General features: G+C 47.6%; 1 protein-coding gene and 1 pseudogene across 1 annotated transcript in view; one reads left to right on the forward strand and one right to left on the reverse strand.

Annotated features, from left to right (window-relative positions):
• Positions 1–8: 8 nt before the first annotated feature.
• LOC149271530 (heat shock 70 kDa protein 12B-like) lies at positions 9–10865 on the reverse strand (annotated as a pseudogene).
• Positions 10866–11335: 470 nt separating this feature from the next.
• Positions 11336–27012, forward strand: part of LOC149271531 (sialoadhesin-like) — a 42934-nt gene continuing 27257 nt past the window's right edge. The window contains exons 1-3 of the mRNA XM_089507362.1: positions 11336–11397; positions 11878–11927; positions 12630–13146. Of these exons, the coding sequence (XP_089363488.1) occupies positions 11336–11397; positions 11878–11927; positions 12630–13146 (629 nt within the window). The remainder of the gene's footprint in view (positions 11398–11877; positions 11928–12629; positions 13147–27012) is intronic.

Genomic DNA, 27012 nt, shown 5'->3' on the forward strand with positions numbered 1-27012 from the left:
CCTCCCACTAGGAAGAGGTACTTGATACCCTTAACGTCCGGTTTCTTCATGAGGTCACCTGAAGGACATACAAAAGACATTGTTACCCCAAAACGGTAGCCCAGACAGCCAAGTCTAGGAGGAATGATGACCCGGGCTGGGGGTATCTGTGAAGGCTCTGATTCTGTACCTATGTGCTGGACGATCTGCTGGATGGTTGGTTGAAACAGCTCGTTCATGGCCTCTGAGGACATTCGTAACATGCCCTGCGACGACCACTTCACAAAGTTCACGCTGAAAAGGTACAAAAATAAACAAACAATGAGAAAACCCCAAAGGAGTGACGTGGAATAGAAGATAAGACGAGATACCGGAGAAGGAGTTCAAGAAGCCGTCCTCAGATTTGCGTAGCAAATGTTTGTTTCATCCCCGTGGCTTTGAATGAACCAGAAGCCTCCTACAGTGACCGGGGGGTCTAATATCTTCTGTCCCATGCAACCCCCCCCCCCCCCAATAATACACCCTTTTCCAGTAGGAACCAAAAAAAAACAAACCCCAGTCCCCTACACGGCCCAGCTTTTGCACCGTTTCTGACTGCAAGGTGAAGTCCGGGAGATGAAACTGCATCTCTCCTGCGCTACCTCCTTCTATGACGATCTTACACACTGAAGACACGTAGTGTTAATGTCCCCGACTACGGAGGAGAATCGATAGTTCATCCCCAGCGTTGGAGACCCCACGTCGGCGGTGGTCTCTGAGAGATGGAATGATTACTTTGGGCCTCTCTTGGGGGATTTATTTCAGGCGAGGGAGTGTGCGTGCGCGTGCGGGAAGAAGAGGAAGCGGCCCATTAATTACCCCTTAAAGACAGAGATCGATGGGAGGAGATTGATTTGTTTTCCAGAGAGACCTTTGTGTTTTGGCACGGTTTTAACTCCAGGAGACGGCGCCGGGAACGTTCAACAGATAAACCTAATTAACCATTATCCTCCTGCTAAACCGAAGCTTCTGCTTCACCGCTGACTCTACGCGGACAAAATCCTGCCAACTAACCAACCCATAAGAACAGGACAAGATGGTCCTTTGTGGTGTGGCTCTTCCTCGGTGAACAAACCCCACACTAATAAAGAAAGGCCCGCTTGAGTTACCCGCTCTTTCTAAGGGCCGTCTCCACGTTCTGCCCCTTGTTCTTCTTGTAGAAGTCGATGAAGGAGAAGGGCAAGGAGATGTTCAGATGGTTGGACCTCTGTGGAGCTGCCGTCCTCTTCCGAGCTTCAAAAGCGATCATCAAGTCGACCCAGGCTGCGGGGCGCTTGACTTTAAATGTCTGGATGAAGTCTTTGCTGAAAATCTGGCATAGCATCTTCTCAAAGGCAAGGTCCACTCCCACCGCTCCGTACGGACCACCTGCAAGAAAACAGAGACCCTTCGAAGAACAGCAAAAGAATCACGGGCCGAGACGGGCCAAGCAGAGCGGCTGAGAGAACCGAGAGAACAGCCAACAGATCTGCACGGGGCAGGATGATGCGGACAGCGCCACGTTGAGAGGTCTCAAATTAAATGGAACCAAAGGGTATCGCGATCCCACCTCTGACATCATCCCCCCGAGGGGTTATCTCCGGGTTATTATTCTCCGGGTTGTCGCTCCTAAGTTAAGTGCCTAAAGGCGTCAACTCAGGGGCACTTGGCTCGCATTTGGGCCATAAAGCATCTGCCCCGAGGAGCTTAAGCGTCTCAGAGAGTTCATCTGTCGTGCCCGGCGCCCAACGATGGAGCAGGACGTCTACTATGTGAGACCACAACCAGGCATCATCAGAGGGCTTGGGGTGAGAGAGACAGACGGACGGCGTCTTACCTGACGCTTTGTACAGCTCTTTCAGCGTTCCTTGTGACTGCTCGATCTGATGGACTGTGAGATCCACCGTCCCTCCTCCGCAATCCACCACGATGTAACGGTCACCTGACGGTCACAGAGAGACAGCAGAGGTATGGTGATTTACGACGCTCTAGACCGAGATCCAATGCAACAATAAACCTCCCAAGTGTCCCTGGTTAGTTTGTCCAGTCTTGCTATGTTATTACTGGATGATCCCAAATCCCTGATGCCCCTCTCTCCTCCCCTCCCCTGATGCCCCTCTCTCCTCCCCTCCCCTGATGCCCCTCTTTTCTAGGAGGTCAGAATGTTTGCTGGGTATGAGGGGATCGCAGGGTTCTACAGCCCTAAAAGCCCCGATAATGTGTATAGAAACAGCAGGAAACGGCTTTATAAATTAAACGGGGCCAAAAAAAAAACATTTACCCCATAATGCCCCACCCAGTAACACAAATACCCCGCAATAGGGCAGAAAGCCACATAAAACATCTCGTTAAAGCCCCGAGACTATTTATTGTAACTGTGTGGCTCCGCAGCTGGCCCCGGCCCCGAGGGGCGCAGTGATGTGACACGTTTAGGGGTATTGCCTGCTTCTGGCCGGTAACGGGGGGGGGGGGTCGCGTGGGGCTGAGAGTGTTATATGTAGACGGCTGTCCGGAGCTCTGTCCTCAGTACCCTGCGTGCGTCAGACAGACGCTGGTGGAAGAGGCTCAGCGATGATCTCAGCCGGTCGGCGGCTCGGGAAGAATTTGCTGCCCACTTCATCCGGTAATAACTTTCAGCGCCGACGCTTACAGAGCTTTCCATAAACATTCCGGCGGGACTTATTAAAGAACCCGCACATTTAGCAGGACGGGGGTAACCCACCGATGGGGGACTGCGTATCTCAGAGCTAACTACAATTCCCATTATCCGTGTGCCAGCCGCTAAGAATGACAGAGGTGGCTGTGAGAAGCCTTCATGCCCAGCAAGCAATGGGCCGTCGCATTATCAATATACCCACATCAGTAACGAGTATCATGCCCTCGGATTGACTCCGTTCCCCAGAAGGTAGATACAGAGCTGTGACGCCCGCTAACCGGATCACATGCCTGGCCTCAGCCACACGAACATCAAAATATAATACACTGATGAGACGGAGCCCCTTCTCGGCCGGTGACTAAATGCAGTAACGTCATATAAATAAATAATATTTATTCATATCACATCTATATTTATATTATATTTATATTATGTTATATTTATAATATTTATATCACATTTATTTGTATATTTATATTTATTTTATATTTATATTATATATATTTTTATTTATACTATAATTTTATATTACGTTTATTTTTAAATTTATAATATTTATTTTATATTTATTTTTAATATTACATTTATTTATTTTATATTTATTTTTAATATTACATTTATTTTTACATTTATTTATTTTACATTTATTTGTATTTATTTTTTTGCATATATTTATAGCTTTATTAGTAGTAGAATAGTTTAGACCGGAACAAATCGATTGAGGAATTATACCGGCTTAATATCAAAGCAATATACAGATAACTGGTGCCCCCTGCTGGAAATTTATATATTTATGTTTTTTTTCACCTTTTTTTAAAGGTATTTTATTTTTCTAATTCATGCAAAATACCCACTGATGAAATATTTGATGTATGAATCCTAAATTACAAATAGAAGAACACTTCATGTGTGTCGAGAAGCGAGAGAGCGTGCGCCGTGGAATCATTTTAATACCGGAGGGAAGGATATTTAAAAGGAAGAGACGCATTAGGACAAGTTGTTGGTTAATGTGAAAGGCAAGTAGTTACGTGGGACAGCCTTATAGCAGAGGTGGTAGATACAGTTAAGTTGGACAGGCACACGGCTATCCTGAATCTAAGGGACTGAAGGTGAAGAATGTTTATAGTTATAGAATTGATATCATTTCATGATATATTCTAATATTTACGCATTAAATAATATCTTTTAGAAACCCGCTTACGGCTCTTTTTATACAAGATGTTGGGGCGCAAGATGGACGGAGAGATTTGGGACCCAAAGAGGGACTGGCTAGATTAAACAGGGACAGACGGGAGGTGACGTTCTGCGGATGAGCAGGAAGATCGGGGTTCCTGGCCTGGCTGCCACGAGGACCTCCCGCTTCCCACCGTTCGGAGCGCGATCAGGAAACGACCTCCCGCTGGAGCGGCACCGCGCACACTTAACCCTTACCTGCCTGCATTTCTGACCACAACTCCCCCATCCCGGTCTCCACGAGGAAGGTCCGGCTGTGTCGCGATCTGCGGAGCTGCTCCCTCGCTGCGAACGACAGAAAAGACCAACAATCAGGCAGCTACCCCCTAGAAGCAGACGTCTTCCGCCAGTCGCCCCGTCCAGTCTGCCTTAATCAGTCGTTGGTCTCGCCGTATGTCTATCCCACGCATGTTTAATACCCTCACTGTATTACCCTCTACCACCTCTGCTGGGAGGCCGTTCCACTTATCTACCACCTTCTCAGTAAACAAACGAAGTTGTCTCTTTGCCCCGCCGTCTCGTACCTTGCCTGAAGCTGGAGTCGATGCTCCGCTCCGCGTGGAATCCGTTGTAGAAGGCCTTGGAGCTGAGGTCGATGAGCTGGTGGAGGCGCAGTTTGCGGCAGTAAATGGAGGCCGCTTCGGGCTCCAGCGCGATCAGCAGCTGCTCGGGGTTCTCTGGAGACACCAGTCCGGCCTTTTAATAATAAAAGAGGGGTCAGACATAACGGGGGGCACAGCAGAAGCAGGGGTCCAACCCCTTCACCCCCGCGTGGCCCTGAAAGGGTAACGGGGGCCGAAAAGGTTTTATTACAATGTCTCACCAGGTAGGAGGCCTCTCTCATAAACTGCTTGGCAGGCTGCTTCCAGATAGCGGGCACCGTGATGACCCACCGGATGGACTCGCTGGCGTCCAGAGACGGGCACTGCTCCCTCAGTTCCTTTTACAAACACAAGAAAGTCACTCAATGCAAAGAGGACCACGGAAAAACCCATTCCCGATTCCTGCACCGGTTATAAAAACAGTAATGTAAAAGGATGCTGGGAATTTATTATTATTTTTTCATTAGGATGATGATTATTATTATTATTTTTTTTTATATTATGTTTATTTTATTATTACATTATTTTTATAATATTATACTATTATTATAGTATTATTTTTAAATTATTTTCATGGTATTTTTTTATTATTATATCATTTTTAAATGATTATTTTTACATTATTATAAAAATTATAATAAAAAATATATTATTTTACAATATTATTATTACCGGTAATACATTATTTTTAAATTATTATTATTATGAAATTATTATTATTATTACGAACTTATATTATTATTTAAAAAATATTATATTACAATGTATTATTATGATTATTATTATATGAAAACTACATTTAAAAAAATGGCAGGTAATGTAAAATGTGTTTTTATTATAGGGCCTACTCACCTTCACGGCGTGCTCCTTGAAAAACCTGAGAGCATGCGCGAACACAACCACAGCCTGGACCTTCTTGCCGTTCACTGCCTCCAGCTCTGTCATCATGGTCAGGTCCTAGAAAACAAATAAACAGGGATGTGAACCGTCTTTATACTGGTGTCACTGGGCGCAGCTTTTAAAGCTGCTGTTCCACCTAGTATTTAACACTTGGCAACTAAACGCAGCGTTATAGACATCACCCCGAGTCCTGCTCAACCCCCAAACCCTTCCCTAAAATAATTCTTAAATTATTAATTGCCCCCAGTGTTTAGAGCGAAGGGGGCAACACGCCGCGCAGAGTTCTACGTACACTGGTGCTGTGGATTCTCATCTTAAACTTCTCAAAGTACAGCCACTCTCTGGCCTCCTCGGGGTCCAGGTCGTGGTAGAAGTCCCTGGCCGTGTATCCAAAGCTGTGGAAACCCTTGTCTGGGGTCAGAAGAAGACTTGTGGGGGTCTTCTGGTTGGCGACTCCAGGGTCGCCCCCCTTCCCACTTCCTAAAGAGAATAAGAAAAGAGCGTTCTATTAGAATGTAAGGACTAACCATGATTAGAGTGTCAACGCCAAGAAAGACATGATGGAGCTCTCAGTTATCTCGGGCTGGTCCAGAGAGAACATCCCAAAAACTCAACAAAGACAACGTGGCGGAAACACCACATTATCTGCGACGTCCACCGAGAGAGGACCCTGATCACGAAATTGTATCTAAACGGGGCAAATGTTAAGAGGAACCGGTCGGCAAACAACAAGGCAAATGAAGCCTCAGCCTACTTTGGCCAACGTGAGAACCCGAGAACTCTTTGGGCTCCTTCTGAATTTTCCTGGAACCGTCACCGGATCACAGTCCACGCGGAGTCCACCAGAAATCCCTGGGACCACGAAAGGTTGGAGATGACACTTGTGGTGGAACCTCCAGGAGATCTGTTTTCCCGGTCAGGTCCTCGTCGAGGTCAGTGGGAACTCTGGTGAGTTATCGGTACTGATTACCAGCGACCAGACGTGAGGACGAGGACCAAAAACACATTGGGACGATTTTTTTTTTGGGGGGGGGCTCATTCCTCATCCTTTCATTTCCTGTCCTTTCGGTTCGGATGGAATTCGGAAGGCCTCTTCTCTCTCCCCTACACATAAAGGCACTAAACCACCTCCGCTAGTGTCGTTGGGTGTCCCTCCTCGTCGGACATTCGTGCAAATGAGCGAACTCAAACAAAACTAGTGAAAACTAGGAATTCTCAGGAATCGGAATAAATCAGCCTGCCAGGGAGCGGCGGCCATGTCCACAAACCTGAACGTTCCGCCAACAGTCCTGATGGACTCCAGCGGCCAAAACCCAACCTCGCTATTCTTTGCTACAAGGATTTTATTTTAAGAAAAAAACAGTGAATTTGAGCAAAGCTGTAGGAAGGTCCAAGAGGTCGCCAAGACGGGGCCAAAGTATGTAAACGTTTAAGTAATCCCACTTAGTCCTGAAATAGGTCTAATTCGGAGCATATGCCGCGCCGGTCATACGAGACGAGGAGAAATCCGAAACAGCTTCATTCTGCCGGGATTTGATTAAAACCGGCGGCTGAAAAGCTCAGAAATCCCCGTAATCTGAGCAGCGCCGCCTCAGAAAGTAAAAACATAAATGCGGAGGTCAGATGTTTGCCTTCAGATTGGGGAGGGGGCTGCAAGAACGGCTTCTCCCCCAAACCTCCTCCAGCCTGCGCATGAAAAAATATATATATTCCAGGTCCTCAACGGGCTGCTCGGGCTCATTATATGAAATTAAATGTAACTGATCCCCCCCGGGGGCACATACATGTAAGCATACATATTACCGCTCCTAGCTGCTCTAGCTTTTCCGCAGGGTCACGCTAGGTTCAATAATGAGTTCAGGGGCGGCCTGGCTGGGTTGCCGCCGAAGGACATCGGGGCCTTTTCCCCGTAGACCGGCTGGAGATCCTGCCATCAGACCTCCATGCGCGGGGGGCAAACAGACCACCCAAAGACCCCATAAGTCAGAATGACGGTGGCTGCATGCAGCGGTGCCAGAAGCCCCCCCCGTACCTCATCATGTGAATGGCTTCGGGGTCCTTGGAGAAGCTAAAGGCGTAGCCGCTGGACGTCGTCCCGAAGTCGATGGCCACCACCACGGAAAAGCTGGAGCTCCTGACCATCCGGTGCTCGCTCCTCTGAAACAGAAGACACGAGGTTCATACGGGGGGGGGGGCAGAGCGGACCCCCAAACTCAATACTTAGTTACTGGAAGAGAATTCATGAATAAAAACTTTGGGTTGGTTTTAAATATTTTCACCAATTCCCACCGCTTTCCTCGGGGGGGGGGATTATCGCTTTTTCTTCGCAATCTTCCCACCCCAACAGCATTCGGCAGCTCGCTGATTTTGGTGTATTTTAAAAATTTACAAAAAAATCAATTTATGAAAGCATTATACACATTATCGGGGATTTTAGAGCCCTAGAACCCTGCGATCCCCTCATACCCAGCAATACACAAATACCCCGCCATGGGGCAGAAAGTAGAGCGAGCCCTTACCGGGGACTGGTCTGGGGTGAGCGGGGCGATGTTGCAGCTCTCGTTGTGGAGACTCGGCGAGCTCGGGGGCGACGGGGTACAGGAACCATCCATGTTGGAAACTGGAAGAAAAAAAACCTCTTCTTATTACCGTCTGACGTGATTTTACCCCAAAATACCCCTTCCTGAGGCAGCCAAACACCAGCCATCACTAATCACCATGACAACATCGCCGTAGCCGTGGGGTAATGAGGAACAGTCACTACTACACAATAATCTCCACACATGGAATCCACGGGGCTGGGTTAGTGTCAAACCATTCACATTCCCGGAGCGCGTGGTGTGGGGAGGAAAACGGCCCCCGGGGGCCTTCTGTCCGACAACCACAACAACACGTGTGTGAACGTGGGGAAAACATACATGAACAAGCCTTCCGTACACGTGTCACATCTATGTTTGCCCCAATCTGCCCCTCCCCCATCCGCGTTGGGGTATTTCAACTAAAGCCATGTGCTGAGTTATGGATGAAGCTCAACTGATCTCACTGGAGTTACTCAACTCTTCACTGGGACTCACGTTGGCCTTGGGGGGGGTTCTATTACCCCCCCAGGGGGGCAAATCCAGCCAAGTAGTAGAAAGAGAAAAAAATGCATAGGAAAATCCCACAGAGAAGCTCAGAAAGGATCCGGTGCAGGTGTAAATGCTGCCTACAGACCTTGTTAATCGACCTGGTGGCCATTTGTGGAATTACAAGAGAAACACACGACAAAGCTGCAGGTAGCGGCACAGCATCTTCACACGACTGCCCCCGCCCCCTGCTGCTTCCGTGAATGCGCGCGTTGAGCAGCGATTCTGCCCTCGGTGGGGTACGAGGCGCTGGGGCAGGAACAGGCTTGTTAAACGTTCTCATCAGCCCATTTAGTACATTGTGCCCCGGCAGCGGTCACCGTATGGCGCATGCCAGTAGCACAGCGTCCATCACACTACCAAGTGCTTGGGGAAGACATTTTACTTTACCGAGAGGGTGGTGGATAAGTGGAGCTGCCTCCCAGCAGAAGCGTTAGAGGGTAATGCACTAAGGGTCATAAACATGCAGTGAAAGGGTTAACTCAGGGGGTATTTAAGGAGCCCGCCGATCAGAATGAATTACATGTAGGGAGTCTCGCAGGTCGGCCCCTCGGAGGGCCGTGGAACGAGGCCCAGAACCTGCGTGGCGGAGCGATGCCCCCCGGCCCTGTGCCAAGAAACACAAATACTTCGGATTTTACGCATTCTCCTGTTTTTCTGATAAAACTTTCCAGAAGTCTCGTTTTCAAACGCTCTAAACTCAGCGGTCTGCTTTCCACCTGTGAATAGCCCCAAACCTCCCAACAGTCCCAGATTTTGCAGGACAGTCCCTATCTTCAGGTGTCTTGCTTCTTGTGTGAAGTGGAGATGAAGGGGCACGTTGGGAGATCCCCTGACCCCTAAGAGGGGTTAAAAAGATGCCCCAAACGGGTAATAGTCGCCGGCGGGATATTCACAGAACCAGCAGCTGCTGTCACGCATGCGGTATGATGCGATATGAGTCACGCCTCCCAACTGTCTCGCTTTGATCAGGCCAGTCCTGATTTTGCCTCTCCATCTCATTGGATCCCGGATCGCAGTCCTGCGGCATCGGGGACACGGAAGGTGCGTACTGAGCATGCTCAGAACTGTGCGCATGGGCAGTAGCGCTGCCGGTTTCAGTGACACGCTACCTCCCAAGCCCCGCCCCTCCATGCTCCTGATTGGTAGGGAGGTAAGGTTTATCTATTGTGCGTGCCGCCTGCGCCTTGTATTTAAAGGGTTAATGAGCCGCCCACCAATCATTTCTCAATTCAAACCCGAGGAGCTGCCCCGGAACCATACCTCCCAAGTGTCCCGGGTTTTGCTGGACAGTCATAATTTGTTTTTAAATATACCAATGGATGCTTCATCTGCATCAGAGGAATGAGGAAAACCTCGGAAGTCTCCGACCCGCGGAGACGGAGTGTTTGGAAATATCTCTCTGCCAAGTTATTTGATGTGAAAGCCCTTGGACAGCAGAAATCTCCCGTTGATGAATACCATCTGTACTGGGAGGACCTGCTTTGCATTGGGTGATGAAAAGTGTGTGGGGGGTGGTAGTAACCCCTAGAGTGCTGGAATGGCTGACTACCCACATACTTTTACAACAGCCAACAGCTGGCTTTCAGCAGCTCACGGTCTGCATTCGAGAGGTAGGTAAGAGGAACACAGCCTCCCAGCAGAGGTGGTAAAGGACTGATATAGACGGGGCTGATTAAGTTCGATGTTTCTTTGGATTCTATCTTCCTGGCTAAATCTACTCGCTTTATTCCCAAATTCCACAAGGAAAAGAAAACTGCCGTCGGGTTATTAAATATACATTATACCCGGCAGAGTGCGGTACAAACCCCGTATCTGCCGTTACCGTGGAGATCTCATTTATGTCATACATTTTCCAGCCAATGGGATGAGCCGGCGATATATGGAGGGGCTGTAGAGAGATAGGGGGTAGAGAGGCCGCGTCTGGGTGATGGTAATCGGGCAGGGAGAGTAGAAGCCCCCCCAGCACCACGTGGCCGGGGTGTACAGCACAGAGCACAATGTGCACCTCCTGACACGTTCAGCACTCTCTATCGGAGGTAGAAGGATCTCTCATACTGCTCCCAGCCGGCCCGTCAGCCAATGAGACGCTTCTGATAGATCAAGAGGAGCACAGTGGGGGCAGAAAAGCCCCTCTTACCCCAGGCTGGGATCACAGCGGCCCCTCCTGGGCCAACCCAATACGCTGGAATATGATGTCATTAACATTTCCGGCTCCGCCATCCCCCGCGGCACACCGAACGCGCCAAAAATATCCAATTACACGGTTTTATCCCCGATTCTCCCCAGCCACGGCCTCCGCGTCTCACCTGTCTGCAGGGTCCTCATCCTGTTGTCAAGTAGAGTTGACATCTCCTGAAAAACACGAGAATAGAGCGTTTTGGGGGAAATCTGCTATTTGTACCGAGCTATTAATACATTAAATATTCGAAATTATTCAGAAAATTATCAACAAGAACTGTGATTTTTTTTTAAATGAGCCAGACCACAATATCATCACCCGCAAAGAAAATACTCTGTTCCCACGAGCCGGTATTAATAACGTGTTTATTAATTTATTATTTAGGATTATTCATTTTGGGGGGAGGGGTGTGATTTTGTTTTGTAATGAAGTTATTATTTCAATAAAATATATTAAATGTATTTTGGCCTAATAATATCACATATTATTTATTATTATTATCACTATTATTAATATTATTTATAAATTCATATGCCCATGTGTATTTTAACTCGTAAGACCTGGCACCCCTCCACCCTGCAAAACTTGGTATGGTCCAGGCAGCAGCCTCGGGTCCTTCGATGGTAGTCAGTCTATGGGAATGGAAGGGGGTCAGTGGGAGGAGGTCTATGAGACGCTCTCGGCATGGCACGCCGATGTTCGGTGGGGCGGGAAGGAGTTTCTCCTCTTCGAGCCACCGAGGGACTGGAAGGAAGTTTTGAGAGTCATGGCGGGGTTAGAAGGACAATCTATCAGATACCGGGGTTGGACGTTCTTTGTGTAGAATGGCATGGAATCGTTGGGGGTGTAAGGAGTAAGACGAGTGCTCTCTGCCCAACATCCAGACTTAGGTGGGGCAATTCAGCGAATACCTCCTAAGCGTCCCTACTCAGGAGGATCAGTCCCTCTTGATGGCCCAAATCCCTCTGTCCTACTTTCCTACCCTTCATCCCTTTTTTCGTCTTCTAAACTTACAGAAATAATAACCAACAGGCCACAAAATCTTATCCCCGTCCTCAGCCGCACGTTATAAACAAAGGCGCCCCCTTTATACCCCCAACGCGGGGCTTTAAAGACTCCCAGTCACAGATGGCGATTAGCCATCTTCTCATATAATGAATTCCTTTAATTTAAATGTTTCAGGACCCGGAGGTCTCTCGCCGACCGATCCCTGACTCTGCGTCATCGTGTAAGTGAGTCTGATCTCCCGGGGCGTGATTATCAGTAATAAATGTTTTATTTGCCCGGGGAAAAGTCTTTAAATGCATTAGTCTGCAGACCACATATTAAAGCCCCCCATGGGGGTCTCCAGCTGGTACCCGACATAGCCTCATGATCCCGGGGTGGGACGTCTTATATGTTTATTATCTGCTAACTGGGAGAGACCGAGAAACATCAAGATTTTATCAGCATAAAAACCTAGCATTTTCCAGCAAATCAGAGCCGTTCAGCCGTCTGACCAATGAAAGTCTATGGAGGAACGGACTTCATTAGCATCGCCATAAAGCATATATTACTGTATACAGCGCTGGGGGGTTATATTACTGTATACAGCGCTGGGGGGTTATATTACTGTATACAGCGCTGGGGGTTATATTACTGTATACAGCGCTGGGGGTTATATTACTGTATACAGCCCTGGGGCTTATATTACTGTATACAGTGCTGGGGGTTATATTACTGTATACAGCGCTGGGGGTTATATTACTGTATACAGCGCTGGGGGTTATATTACTGTATACAGCGCTGGGGGTTATATTACTGTATACAGCGCTGGGGGTTATATTACTGTATACAGCCCTGGGGCTTATATTACTGTATACAGTGCTGGGGGTTATATTACTGTATACAGAGCTGGGGGTTATATTACTATGATGATGATGATGAATATGAAGGTGAATATGATGGTGAATATGATGATGAATATGATGATAAATATGAAGGTGAATATGATGGTGAATATGATGGTGAATATGATGGTGAATATGATGGTGAGTATGACGGTGAATATGATGATGAATATGATGATAAATATGAAGGTGAATATGATGGTGAATATGATGGTGAATATGATGGTGAATATGATGATAAATATGAAGGTGAATATGATGGTGAATATGATGGTGAATATGATGGTGAATATGATGATAAATATGAAGGTGAATATGATGGTGAATATGATGGTGAATATGATGATAAATATGAAGGTGAATATGATGGTGAATATGATGGTGAGTATGACGGTGAATATGATGGTGAATATGATGGTGAGTATGACGGTGAATATGATGGTGAGTATGACGGTGAATATGATGGTGAGTATGATGGTGAATATGATGGTGAGTATGACGGTGAATATGATGAAGGATGTTACGTTGTCCTCTCCTTTGTCTCGCTTTCTCATCGGGTTCTGTACAGAATGTCTGGTTTTGATGCTCCTTTGCAGTGTGCTGGAGGTTGTGATTCGGCTCCTATACATAATGAAAGCCTATCGCCAGTGAGCTTCTGGACGGCCCTGTATAATATATAGTTAAACTTATTAAATTATGCTTTATACAGGGCCAGCTCAAGTCTTCTTGCTATAGAAACCTGACGGTGTCAAAGCCGATAGATTCCGCAATGTGGAAATTTCTCCTTTTACTAATACCGTATTTGCTCGATTATAAGAGGAGGTTTTTTTCAGAGCAAATGCTCTGAAAAATACCCCTCGTCTTATAATCGAGGTCGAGCAGCAGGAGAACAGGAAGCTAGAAGAGTGTCACATAACTCTGCCTCCCCCCTCCTTCCTCTGGGGGTGGGGCCAGAGAAGTTGCTCGCACAGCTGGGCCCCTGCAGAAGTCTGCGAGTTAGTGATGGGAAGTTCTGATCATTAAAGTGAATCGGATCATTGCGATTCGTTCACTGAAATGATCCGATTCATGATCCGAATCTTCGGATCACTCAGTGTGACTCACAGGAGTTACTGTTTTCCAGTAACTCCGTGCAGGCACACTAACGATTGGCCCCGCCCCTTTCATTATGAATCCTCCCCCCTGCCTCCAGTGATGTCAATGAAGGCAGAGAGTCGTTCAAAGATTCGGATCTTACAGGGATCCGAATCTTACAGTGATCCGGAACGACTCTCTGCCTTCATTGGGATTCGAATCAGTCAGAGAATGTCACCATACTGTTATAAATAATACATTAATAATCACTGCCCCCAGGATTTACATTCCCCTTTACCTGCAACTGCACCTTAAGCTAACTATATTAAATTAATTAAATTAACCCTCACCATTAAATTAACCCTAAACACCCCATCAACCATGTCTGCCCCTAAAATTAACCCTTAACACCCCATCAACCATGACTGCCCCTAAAATTAACCCTTAACACCCCATTAAGCATAACTGCCCCTAAATTAACACTAAAGACCCCATTAAGCATAACTGCCCCTAAATTAACACTAAAGACCCCATTTAGCATAACTGCCCCTAAATTAACCCTAAACACCCCATTAAGCATAACTGCCCCTAAATTAACACTAAAGACCCCATCAACCATACCAATTTATTAGGTAATTTATCTGGAGTTCATGCAATTAATTTAGGGGCAGTTATGATTAATGGAGTATTTAGGGTTAATTTCAGGGGCCGTTATGGTTAATGGGGTCTTTAGGGTTAATTTCAGACGCATTTTTTTACAGTTTTGTATACATACAAATTGTACACACATTGAACCAATGGGAAAAAATTATCCCAAATATATTCATTAAGTTAACCACCCAACATGGCCAGGATTTTTATCTATTTTGACCAGTATAGGGCAAATATTGCAAGGCATGCATCACGTTTTTGAAATGTAATTTTTTTCAAATTTGGCATGGTAGTCTAATAACTGCAATAGTTGTCACAGATACTGATTATCCCCCCAAAATTATATGTTTATGAAAAGTAGATAAGTCAACGTGTACAACTAGGGTCATTTTGACACTTTTCAAACAGGGATTTTATCGCCAATTGCTGCCAAATTTTGAGGTATTTTTATATATTTTTTGCATATGTTGCAATGTTGCTTTAGATTTTATATTATATTTTGTATAGAATATGTGCAACTGCAGAAAACATCCCCCGGTTCCAACAAGGCTTCACATGCATGGTTCATGCATTTTTTGAGGAAGCTATGAGGGCAAAACTGGAACATGCGCATTTTCGTTTTCACATTTGGAATTTTCAGAAATTGGTTTCCTGGGCCCATATCCCATTTGGGAGATTTTGGAAGCCCCCCGCTGTAAATTACCCCATAAAAGTATATATTTCTGAACAGTAGACAAGTCAAGGTGTTCAACTAGGGTAGTTTTGACAGTTTTCAGCTAGCCATTTCTTCACTGATGTCTGCCAAACTTCACAGGGAAATTATTTTACTGCTTTTTTGACGCATACATTTCAATGTTGCACTGAATTTCTTGCACACCATAAGTGCAAGAGTTGAAGAAAACACCACATTTTGTTCACCAAGATCCCCTGATTCCAACAAGACCTCACATGCATGGTTCATGCATTTTTTGAGGAAGCTATGAGGGCAAAACTGGAACATGTGCATTTAAATTATTTTTAATATTTTTTTTTTATCAGATTACTTGTAAGTGACAGGTTTAGGCCGCTGACATCAATCAGGGAGACCGATCAATAATCAGCGACTTAAAATGTCACCGACAAGTGATCAGGTAATAATTATGATTTTTTCATTTTATTAATAATTTGTGTTTTTTCCTAATTACCCTAGATGATCCCTCTCTCTTTGTAGAGCAGGGTCATCCGTGGGCTGCCATAATGATCCGATCACTCCTATTGGCCAGGAGCGATCTGATCAGCCCAGCCCAGCATTTGACCTGGAAGCACCCTGGACTTTCAGGTCAGTGCTGTTAATTTTTTTTTTTATTATTATTATTATTTTATTATTATTTTTTAAATTTATTTTTTAATTTTTATTTTTTTATTATTATTATTATTATTATTTACATTTTTTTTTTAACTCTTTCAATGCTGATGCTCCATTGAAGCACAGCATTGACTGATATTTAGTCCCCACAAGCTTGTGGGGACTAATATTAACCCCTGCAAGGCTGCGATGGGGGTCATACACAATCGCAGCATTGAAGGGGTTAATTGAGGAAGAGGGGGGGTAGGGGTTAACTGAGGAAGGGTGGGGGGGTCTCCCTGTCCCTGAAGCTGCCTCTGGCAGCTGGGACACAATCTCCAATAAAAGACTGGAGATTGTAGGGGAGGAGTCTCTCTGATCAGTCCTACAGGACTGATCAGAGGACTTCTGGGGGGTCGTTTTTGCTGTTGCTGGTCTGCTTCTTCCAGGCAGACCACCAGCAGCAGAGCCCCCTACAAAACGGGAATTAAACCCTTCAATGCCGCCATCGCAGCATTGAAGGGGTTAACGCTGCGCTGACGCTCTCATGGAGCGATCAGGCAGCAGGGGGGTGTTGGATCAGGCCCCCACACTTGTGTGGGGACCCATTCAACACCCCCCCCTTCCCTGAAGCTGCCTGTGGCAGCTGAAACCGCGATTGCAGATTTTTCTGCAATCGCTGTTTCTGCCTACAAAATCACTCTGTGGGAGTGATCGTGGGCTTGGGGGCGGGCTTAGAGAGGCTGTGCTGGTCTGCCCAGGAGTCTGCCCACGTTTGGAGGAGACGTACCTGGTACGTCCCGGTCTACCGGTGACTGTTAACCAGGAAGTACCAGGTACGTCCCGGTACTGAAGGGGATATTTAGGCTTTTTGGGTTTTTTCTAAATTAATATTTAGATTTTGGGGGGTCGTCTTATAATCAGGGTCGTCTTATAATCGAGCAAATACGGTATTTTTCCGGTTCCTGTAATTATTTTCCGCCATGCGCAACGAGTTTCTTATCATATCTCTGAGCAACGGGCCCTTGGTGTTTATTAGCTGCAGCTAAGTGAATACCACACATGGGCAATGGTAATATTCTCAAGCTGACTACCTGGCCTCCAGACCAACGTGCTTCATCTGTGGCCTATGTTAGGCCGTACCCACTTCGCACCCGGCTGCCTCCCACTCTCCCCTGTCCTCCCCTGCCCCTTTCAAGGGTATTTGGGGTAGTGCCGCACCATGGTGCAGCTAGCCAGGCCCCTTATCTTTTGGGGTCAGCCCTGAGAAGTTGCCAGGGGGGACACTGACATGCACCAACACTCAGCTAGCAGAGGACTTCATAACCTTTTTCCACCGACACCAGGGTCAACTCCTCAATTAAATATCCATGCAGAAGGCACTCGGCACTCCTTACATTCAGAGTCCCAAGGATTCCTAGACTCAGGGTCCTATAGAGCTCCTTACACTCAGGGTCCTATACAGTTCCTTACACTCAGGGTCCCATGGGTTTCCATGAGACGACTTCTCCATGGTAGCAGGAGAAGGACTCGCATTACAGTTACCATCAGACATTTCACAAACAGTCTTTGTTTTATAACCCAGAATACCCACGATATATTTTTTTTCCCGCCCCATTGTTTTGTTATTTTGACAGCCTAGATGAAGTCTCCGACCGACACCTTATTCAGTCTAATCGCGACAGACTGCCGAAAACATCATCTAAACACATGAGAAGATCACAGTTTTCACGAACAGCTTCAGCAGCAGGTTACATCATAACGTTGACATCAAGACATGACCAGGTCACAAATATAAATAAATATAACATAAATAAATTTAAGATAAAGCTTGGGTTACCAAGAGACAGAGGCTGTGAAGCATCGCTGATCCTTGAGGGAATTAGGCATGATGGTCCCTTCCATGAGCATTATACTAAAGATGTCTAACGCACAGTAGCCACTCCATCCACACCGTGCCTGACGAAGACATTCTGGGTCGAAACATTGCCAGCATGCACTTGGTGGCACAATAAGAGGTCACACCAACACATGAGACCAAGTATCTAAGAGCTTTTCCATGGCAAGTGCCACTTACTGGCCCACACTGACCATCGGTGGCCCATACCCACCCGAGTCTGTGGCTAACAGTCTGAATATGGTCGGCCGGCTGCACGCTATGTAAGCTTAAAAACAAAACATGCTGCTGAGCAGCTATTGGCGGCCGTGGGCTTTAAAGTGCCAGGGCTACCTAGTCATCACCAGTCCGGCCCAGTAGAGCCACCAATCTTATTATCAGGGACTCAGGAAACACCCAGTAGACCCAAAAAACATAGAGCTCAGAAGAAGCCATTGAGGAGCCGTCACCCACCGGCTACTGGGACTCTTAACCGGTCAGCGTGATGTGGATGGACGCCATTTACTAACGCCTGCGCTGTGACCGCCTTCTGCCTATTGGCTCAGTGATAAGAACCAAATTCGGATCATTTTAACTTGGATTAACCAGCCATCTGTGCACATCAATAAACAATAATTCCAAATATTAGTAACACTAAAATTAACAAAAAAAAACATCAGAATTTTCACTTTATCCAAAAAAAAGAAAAAATTCCAAAGCGTCCAACGTTCTGGATCACCTTAGAATTCAACGTGCGCCGATGTTTTAAGCAAAGTTACAGGCAAATCTTAAATTTCCCTTTTTTGTTTTTTGAATACATTTTGTATTTTCTCGACACGTCGGGAGCTTTGCGTTAAATAAACTTTGAAAAAGAAAAAAAATTCCACAAAATGAAAACCGACCCCGGCTTTGGTTGGCATTCTCTGATATAAAGCAGACGGTGGGTTCCAGGAACCCCCCTACAAGCTCTGAAAAATGTAGGTTTCAGGTAACATGCAAAACAGTTGTTTTTCCCCCAAAACCCCTTTTTCCAGAGAATTCTAGCCTTTCCAAAACATAAATACTGAAATTCTGTTCATAAATACTGAAATTCGTCAATTTTTAAAGTCAGTTATTCTGCATCTTTTCTCGTTTAATTGCTAAAAAAATATAAGGTTAACCCTTTGCTGCCTGGGTACATAGCAACCAATTAGCATCTGCAAGCTTTGTTGTTCCACGTTTTAACCCATTCAGCGTCTAAGGACTGGCGGATACATGGCGCTGCCCAAAAGGATTGAGGTTATTAACCCCGTTAGTGCCACTGGGGTGAATCTCATCTCGCGAAGTCGACGATAGGGTCCCAGAGGTTGGGCGCCGATGTTCAAAGTTCTAAAGAAAGATGGGATCAACCTTTTGTTTGCCAGCAAAGAGTTACAAAGTGACACGATCCAATTACTGGAAGTTTAAATGGCTCGAGCCAGTACCTTGGCGTTGGGTCCCCGAGTCCCGGCTGTGAGCCCAGATGTGGTCCAGCTGTCTCCTGCTTGGTGGCCCCCGTTCCCCAGCTAGTCCCAGTCTGCGGTGCTCAGCCTCCTCTAGCCCAGTCCCAGCCCAGCACTGGTTTAAATGGCCATCCCAGATGGAAGTGAGGGGAGGCAGGGCCAGGAATGCAGAGGGAGGGAAGCTTCAGCAGAGCAGCCACCTCCAGGCCCTCTCTGCGCTTCGTGTTATTCTTAGGGCTTCTTTTGTTTTTGCTCCATTTCCATGCAGGTTAATTAGCTGCTGCCATTATTTCCTGCCTCCCGCTTCCCTCTCCCTGGGTCTGTTTCCTCCAGATCCCTCTCTTCCTCTCTTCCCTTCCTTCTCTCAGATGTTATCTTTATCCCCCGCAGGGTCAACTCTCTCTGCTGCAGGGTGTCTCTCCTATGTGACCCTCTCTCCATCACTTTCACAGCCTCTCACACTAAATGAGGTCTTATGTATCGTCTTCACTCTAATTCTCCCCCTGATTCTCTCTCACTCACCCTTTCATTTTCTTCCACTCACTCTCACACCCCCCTCAGTTCTCAATCAGTTTTTTGCTCACTTTCTCACTCACACTTCCATTCACCCCCTGGTCTCCCCCCCCCCCCCGCTTTTCACTCACTCCCGCTGGTTCTCTCTCATTCACTCTCTCTTTTTTCCCCTGGTTGTCTCTCCCCCCCCCCACTCCAGTTCTCTCTCATTTTCCAGCTGGCTCTCTCTCGTTCTCTTTTTCATTCTCCCCCTGGTTCTCTCTGACACACTTTCTCCTTCTCTCGTGGTTCTCGCTCGCTCTCGTCATACCCCCCAAGTCAAATTTCCATACCGATCACGGCCCCAAAAATGCTCTTAAATGATCTGTCAGTGAATGCGTTCAGGCAGAGAATGGTCGTTTTGACCACACAGTGTCACCTGCAGCGGGGTGAGGGAAGAGCAGTAAAAATACGGAATCCACTACCTGCGGAGAGCTGTCACCAAAAGCAACAAGGCCTAGGGGCCTTTTTCAGCGGCTATTAAATGGAATATTAACGTGAATAAAGGTAGGGCGAGGTAGTTTGAACTGGATGGACCTCATGCTTACTGGAAGAGACCTGTCCCTCTCTAGATGGCTAAAAGTCACCAATTCTGCAGCTTCCTTAACTACCCAAACCATGGGGGATGACATTAGCCTGTGGGGCATAACTCAAGGCACAAGGAAATAGAGGTTTATGTTATACCCCCCCACACACACCACACATGATTTGGAGAAGTGGGGCAGCAGGGCGTGGATGGGGCTCCTTTTTTTCGATGCCATAGTTGAAATATTTGGGGCTTTTCCCAGACAGGTGGTTGTTATTCATTAGGGGTAATGGGGGTGCCAGCACTGAATGCAGGTAATTAACCCCTCGGGTATAAGACTGCCAGTAAGCTTTTTTAACCAATCGGAATTGACCACAATGCACCTCTGCATGCAGTAATGCATGCCATCTTGTATTAGAATGAAGCATCTACTGTAAAACATACAATTATTGATGAAAATAATACTATTCTAAAAATATAAAAACTCTGCAATAAAGTAATACAGGCATTACGAGCAGTATATCTCTCACCGTATAAGCCTCTACCACCTCTGCTGGGAGGCCGTTTCACTTATCTACTACTTGTCTATATCTAAGCTTCTGACCCCCAGTTTTAGATCATGACCTTTTGTTCTAACATGTCTCCTCATTTAAAGTAAAAGGGAGTTCAGGAGAAAATTAGAGAGAAAATGTTCAGTTAGGATAGTCGTAACCCGGGTCACATCCAATGATATACCTGGGATGGGGGTTGGGGGTTGGAGTCACTGACCCTCCGAGTCAGGGTAGTTTGGGTTAAGTCCAGATCTCATTAAATCAGAGCAGAATATACAGGAGTCCGCTCCAGACGGTGTGACCGGAGAATCTGCCCATCATTCACGCTAACACCAGGACAGAAACTCCAATCCGGGGCAAATGCTGCCACTTCCCATGTGGGGTAATAAATATCATAATATTGGCTAGATTATTCCGTGCAAGCGGTTCAACGTATATATTTTACACATAATCTGCTTGGTTTAAAATGAGAAACAGAAATTCTGGTGCAACACGGAGGAATCAGCTGATACTGCTGGTTTGCACGGTGATTGCTCTACATTTAGAACATTGCTCCATAATCCTTTGTTATACAGCCGTGGCAGATGGGGTGCTGGTGTGTGTGCGGCCTGTGGCTTGATATGCCCGGCTACACGCTATGCAAGTAGAAATAAAGGTAGCGTGTGACCCAGCGTATCCAGTCGTCTGACTTAAAATATCATTAAATCCTACAGTTTTCTGTTACCCTCATTTTTTTGCCTCTCTCTCTCTCTATAGAAAGAAAGAGTAAAGACCGAAACTCTAGAATCCAAAGCCAGGCCCCCCCCGTTCATTTGCTCCCCAGGTGGGGTTGGCCCCGCTCTGACTCTATATTTTATTTTTTTCTTTATTATTTAACCCGCGCGGCCCGTGTGTAACGTTACCAGGATTCAGATTACATGTTCTCTGGCTCGCGACCCACCGACAGAATCATTACATAATCTGCCAGAAATCCGCACAGAAATGACTTGCAGCTGAAGCGAGTTTTTATTCTTTTCAGCAGAAAAAAGAATGAAGTCGAGAAAGAAGTCGATGAAAATTCAGAATTCCTGTAGGAAATTGTAAACTAAAAAAAAAGGAAACAATCCGGAAATGAAAAGAAGATCTTGGCGGCAACGAACATTCCAAAAACATCTGAAATATTACGGGGGATGTGGAGTCCCCGATGACAGCGAAACACGTCTGTGGTATAGTTCTCTCTTCCTTATGACATCATAGCCTTGGCTGCTATCTCACGGCTCACAGCTCTTTCACTAGCACGTGTGTGACATCAATGAGCAGACAGGGAGCGCTGGGGGGGAGGCGGCCAAAGATCCGGGGGCCGGGTACAGAATGCTGGAAATTCTGTCTTTGGAGATAAAATTTGGGCAACAACCGACCTACTTTGTGTGTGCGTGTGTACGCACTGACCTGCAGAGCTGACAATCAGTGAGTCTGCCCACCAGGACCGACTTGGCCCCCCTGCAGGAGAAGCGTACAGGAGTTGCCCCTTCGTAATGCAGCTTTGAAGGACCCTCCAGCCATCGTATGCTCTTTAATGCTCGATTGCTGATCGTCCCCTTTATATTAATGTCCCCCCCCCTTTGTGTCTTTCCCTGCCCCCAGCTCCTAGGCATGACAGAGATGTCTCCAGCTGACCATATCTCCTGCCTGTGCTCACCACCAGCCGAGTCCAGCGGCGGTTTGTGCAAGACCTCCGTGGACTCTAATAAGACCCCCTGAAAGGCGGCACCCAACGTCCGCCCGCTGATTACACGGGGAGCGCTTTCCTGCCGCTGGTTTGCTGCTTCGAGCCCGAAAACCAGACCATGGAGGGGAACTTCTCCGCAATTAACTTTTTTCATGCAGGATACAGAAGGGACGTTAAAGTCTTTACAAACTTTTATATATATTTTTCATCGGGGGGCGCGGCCGGACACCCCAGATTATTAATCTATTTGGCATCCTTGTCCCCATTTTTTTCAGTTGTAGATAACGCTACGTTTTTACTCTATTATTGGGTGTGTTCTTGCTTTGCCTGGGGAAATCTGCCCCCTCGGAACAACACCCCACGCCCTGCTACCCATTCATACTTACCCCTGACAGATGCCTGGGTTGCCCGGGGCTAAAACTGACCCCCCATTTGTAGAACTCTCAATACCCGCGAATCAGAGATATCTGTTAAGTGACTTCTTTGGCCAAATCCAAAAATCTGTTTTTCCAGAACGCGTGTCGTCTGCTAATCACTTGGCTGAAGCTTTCTCTATCGACAGTCCAAGTGCTTAGGGGCAGAGACCCCTTTTCTCCCTTATGAAGTTGTCACAGTTTGCATTTAGTATTAAAAACTTGCACTAATCATTAGTGGACTCGAGGGCCACGTGCGACGTTAAGTAAATACAGTCCTAACGTGTGAAAAAGCGTCGTTCTGTTACGCGGAGCATCGGAGCGGTCTCTTGTGTGGTTCAGTTTAGGGCACCGTTTAACATCACAAAGTAGAAGAAGCGGTGATACAAAATGAACAAGCGGGGCTGTGGCTGAAGTGACTCCAGATAAGAGGTCCAAGGGGTTATCACATCACAACTTACACCTTTATTTAAGCTCCATATGGGGTCCTTCCTCCCATCACGACCAGCTGAACCGAACCGCACCACGGAACGCGTCAGTCCACGCTGGGGTCAATAAGGGGTCAGTCTTGTGACAGGGCCAGGCTAGCTGGCTCATATGTCATATGAAGTTTAGCCGGGTCACGGAGCACTTTTGTGTCCGGTTCTGTATACTGTGACCCGGTAATATATTATATTGTGTTTATTGTGTAACCGGCCCAGAGACTGATGTGGATTCAGCCCCAGCCTTCAAAGAGACGATCCTATAATCTGGCTGGGGCTCTTAATCAGCCAACACAGCCCTGTCTGCCCAGACGGCACCCGCACTACAGGGGGGATAACACAGGTGGGGGAACCCATTGTATTCTGTAATCCCCTCACCTGATACATCCCCTGTATACTGATGGGATTTGTGATGGGATATGGCTGATGGGATTGGGGGTTGGGTTCGGTACACATTGCATTGAGATTGTATAAAGTTCTGTGTGTTTGTAATAAAGAGAGTTCTTCTTGGTTTACTACGAATGGTGGTCTGGATGATCCGTGGATAGCTGAGTGCGATCCGTATGAGGGACTGACTGGTGATTCCTCAGCCCTCAAACAGGGGGTACCCAGCCTTGGGTACGGTGACCCTGTAACATTGGTTGGCAGCGGTGGGAAGAATCCCACGACTTGGGTGAAATCCAAACCACCAACTGGGATTGCAGACGAGAGACACCGAGAGAGCTCCTGGAGGTTTGTAGCAAAGGAAAGGCTACTCTGATTGCGGACTGCAGAGAGATGGACCGGCACCAGGATGCCCCAGAGGAGAGCCTCGGACTGAGTGCTCTACAAAAGAACATTCTATGGCACCTATCCCTGTACCCAGGAGGGGCTACATCGGAGCAAGTGACGGCGGTGATTAAAATGTGTCACCAGGAACTGAGCCAGAGTGGGTCTGTATCTCCCAGACTAGGGGAACAGACCCCCAAAATATCATACCAGGATATCCAACCCTTCCGAGAACCAGAGGGTGAGACAGACCGGGTTACAGCCGAGGTGTGTGAGCTGGAACACCAGCAATGGCAGTTAGAGTCTGCGCCTGCAGACTGGAGGGATGATTTCTCCCATCCCCACTTTGAAACATACTGGGCACAGTACTGGACAATGTGGGATATAAGAGTTCCACTCCTGGGGGAGAACCCGTTGCCGGAGTGGGAAGAAGAATTGAGGGGTCTCATATATGCAGAGCTCGACCTCCAGAGCCGCTACCAGGGATTCTCCCAGCAGTTAGCAGGTGAAGACCACAGCGACCCTCTGATGCTGTATTGCCCCATCGACCCAGGACTGATATATGATGCCTTCCAATTTGACTCGTCCTTCGGAAGCCCCAGCCAGTACCGCAGGGATTCAATCTGGGACAACCGTGCAGAAGTCCTGGTTTATGCTATTCCCCCCCGAGCTGGAGGCTGTTATGGATTGCCTGGTCCAAGAGGAATGGCAGCTCGAGAGGGACTATAAAGAATTGCTGCGGAGAGTGGAGCTTCAGGAGTTACAAGGAGACTGGGAGCATGGTACTACAACTTGCAGGAGTGGGACCGAGGTCCTCTTCACCTACTCCGCGGCCCCTGCCCTGGCGAGAAGAACCGAGGTCCTCGCCAGCAAGAAGAAGCGGAGGAGGAAGCCAAAAGCTCCGACCCAAGTCCTCACCAACAACCCTGGCTGCTCTACCCCGGCAGAAGAGATGACTGTCCCCACCGCCCGAGTAAGTGGCACAATTCCCCTCACCAAACCCCTAGCTATGCCCGTAGAAGCCAGTGCCCCAGACTGTCCCCCTGATTTCCCGAGTGTCCTGGGAGAAGCCCGGGTCACTGCCCCAGAGGTTCCCACTGAAGTCCCCGGTGACCCGGTAGAGGCACCGTTCCCCGACCTAGCGAGGGCGCCAGAGGGGCTGCCGAGTTCCCTGGGTCCTCTCAGTAGCCTGGCGCAGGCCCTGGTTCCTATCCCTGTGTTCTCCGAAGTGATCCCTGGTTCCCCAAGTGTCCTCCTAGAAGCCCAGGTCACTGTCCCAGAGTGTTCCTCTGACTCTCCCCGTGCCCAGGCAGAGGCACCTGTCCCAGAGAGGAAGATCGAGGGTCTGCTTAACCCTCCCGGTGGTCCAGTATTGGCACCTGTCCCTGCCCCGGAGTATTCCCCTGGGTCCCCTGAGTACCCCGCAGAGCTGCTTAGCTCGCCCAATAACCCTGTAAGGGCAGCTGTTCCTGTCCCAGAGTGTCCCCTAGGTCACTCCAGTGTCCCGGTAGAGGCCTCGCTTACTACCTCTACGTGTTTCCCTGGTTCCCCGAGTGGCCCCGGCCCGATCAGCAGGGTTTTTCTTCCATGCAACCACCCTGGCCTGGCAGCTGCCCCAGACTCAGTTCCCAAGACTAGGGAGCAAGAGTCTCCAGGTGCCCCTGTTACCCCGGTGAGGGGGATAGCCATGTGCCCCCGGCTGAGCTGGGACCGTCCTCCAATTCACAGAGGACTACTGACTATCCTTTTGGGCAACCAGGGCCCTGGCCCACCTTCAATGGATGATTCTGACAAAGGGGGCCATGAACAAAGGCCTGCACCTTTGAACTTTGTCCACTCGGACAGCCTGCAGCAGACCCGTGAGGATCTGCCTGGTCTGCCGGACCGTTGGTCAAGGGGGAGATCTGTGACAGGGCCAGGCTAGCTGGCTCATATGTCATATGAAGTTTAGCCGGGTCACGGAGCACTTTTGTGTCCGGTTCTGTATACCGTGACCCGGTAATATATTATATTGTGTTTATTGTGTAACCGGCCCAGAGACTGATGTGGATTCAGCCCCAGCCTTCAAAGAGACGATCCTATAATCTGTCTGGGGCTCTTAATCAGCCAACACAGCCCTGTCTGCCCAGACGGCCCCCGCACTACAGGGGGGATAACACAGGTGGGGGAACCCATTGTATTCTGTAATCCCCTCACCTGATACATCCCCTGTATACTGATGGGATTTGTGATGGGATGTGGCTGATGGGATTGGGGGTTGGGTTCGGTACACATTGCATTGAGATTGTATATAAGTTCTGTGTGTTTGTAATAAAGAGAGTTCTTCTTGGTTTACTACGAATGGTGGTCTGGATGATCCGTGGATAGCTGAGTGCGATCCGTATGAGGGACTGACTGGTGATTCCTCAGCCCTCAAACAGGGGGACCCAGCCTTGGGTACGGTGACCCTGTAACAAGTCTACTTAGTGAAGCTACCACCGCAACGACGCACAGAGGTAGAATAGCCGCTGCACACACCAAATACCGCGAGCCTTGAACCTCGGGCTCAGCTTTAGTTGCCGCGAGTGAATGTTGTATCACTTTTTCAGAGCCAATAATAATTTCATTATTATTTATTTATTTATATTATATTCCTCAGCGCATCCAGAAGCCGCACAGAGCATGATAAATGACGGGACTGATGTTCAAATCCATTCTTTTCCCAGCCTCCTCTTATCTGTTTAACCTTTTTTTTTTTTTTACTGAGAAGGTGGTAGATGAGTGGAACAGCCTCCCAGCAGAGGTGGTAGAGGGTAATACAGTGAGGGGGATTTAAACATGCATGGGATAGGCATATGGCTCCTGAGACTAAGTCTTTTGAGTCTTTTGAGCCCTGCACTCGGGACGGATGCGGAGCCCGCTGTGGCTTGTCATGTGGCTACCAGCAGCGCGTCTTTGTGGTCTGGCTGTTCCTGGAGGGAGTCGTTACCGCGTTCTCCACAATCGCTGGCTGGGTGTGCCGGGTTCCGCTTCCTGAAAACTT

This window comes from Sceloporus occidentalis, unplaced genomic scaffold (assembly GCF_023333645.1).
Source record: "Sceloporus occidentalis isolate IW3139 unplaced genomic scaffold, rSceOcc1.0.p SCAF_498, whole genome shotgun sequence".
Taxonomy (NCBI): Eukaryota; Metazoa; Chordata; class Lepidosauria; order Squamata; family Phrynosomatidae; genus Sceloporus; species Sceloporus occidentalis.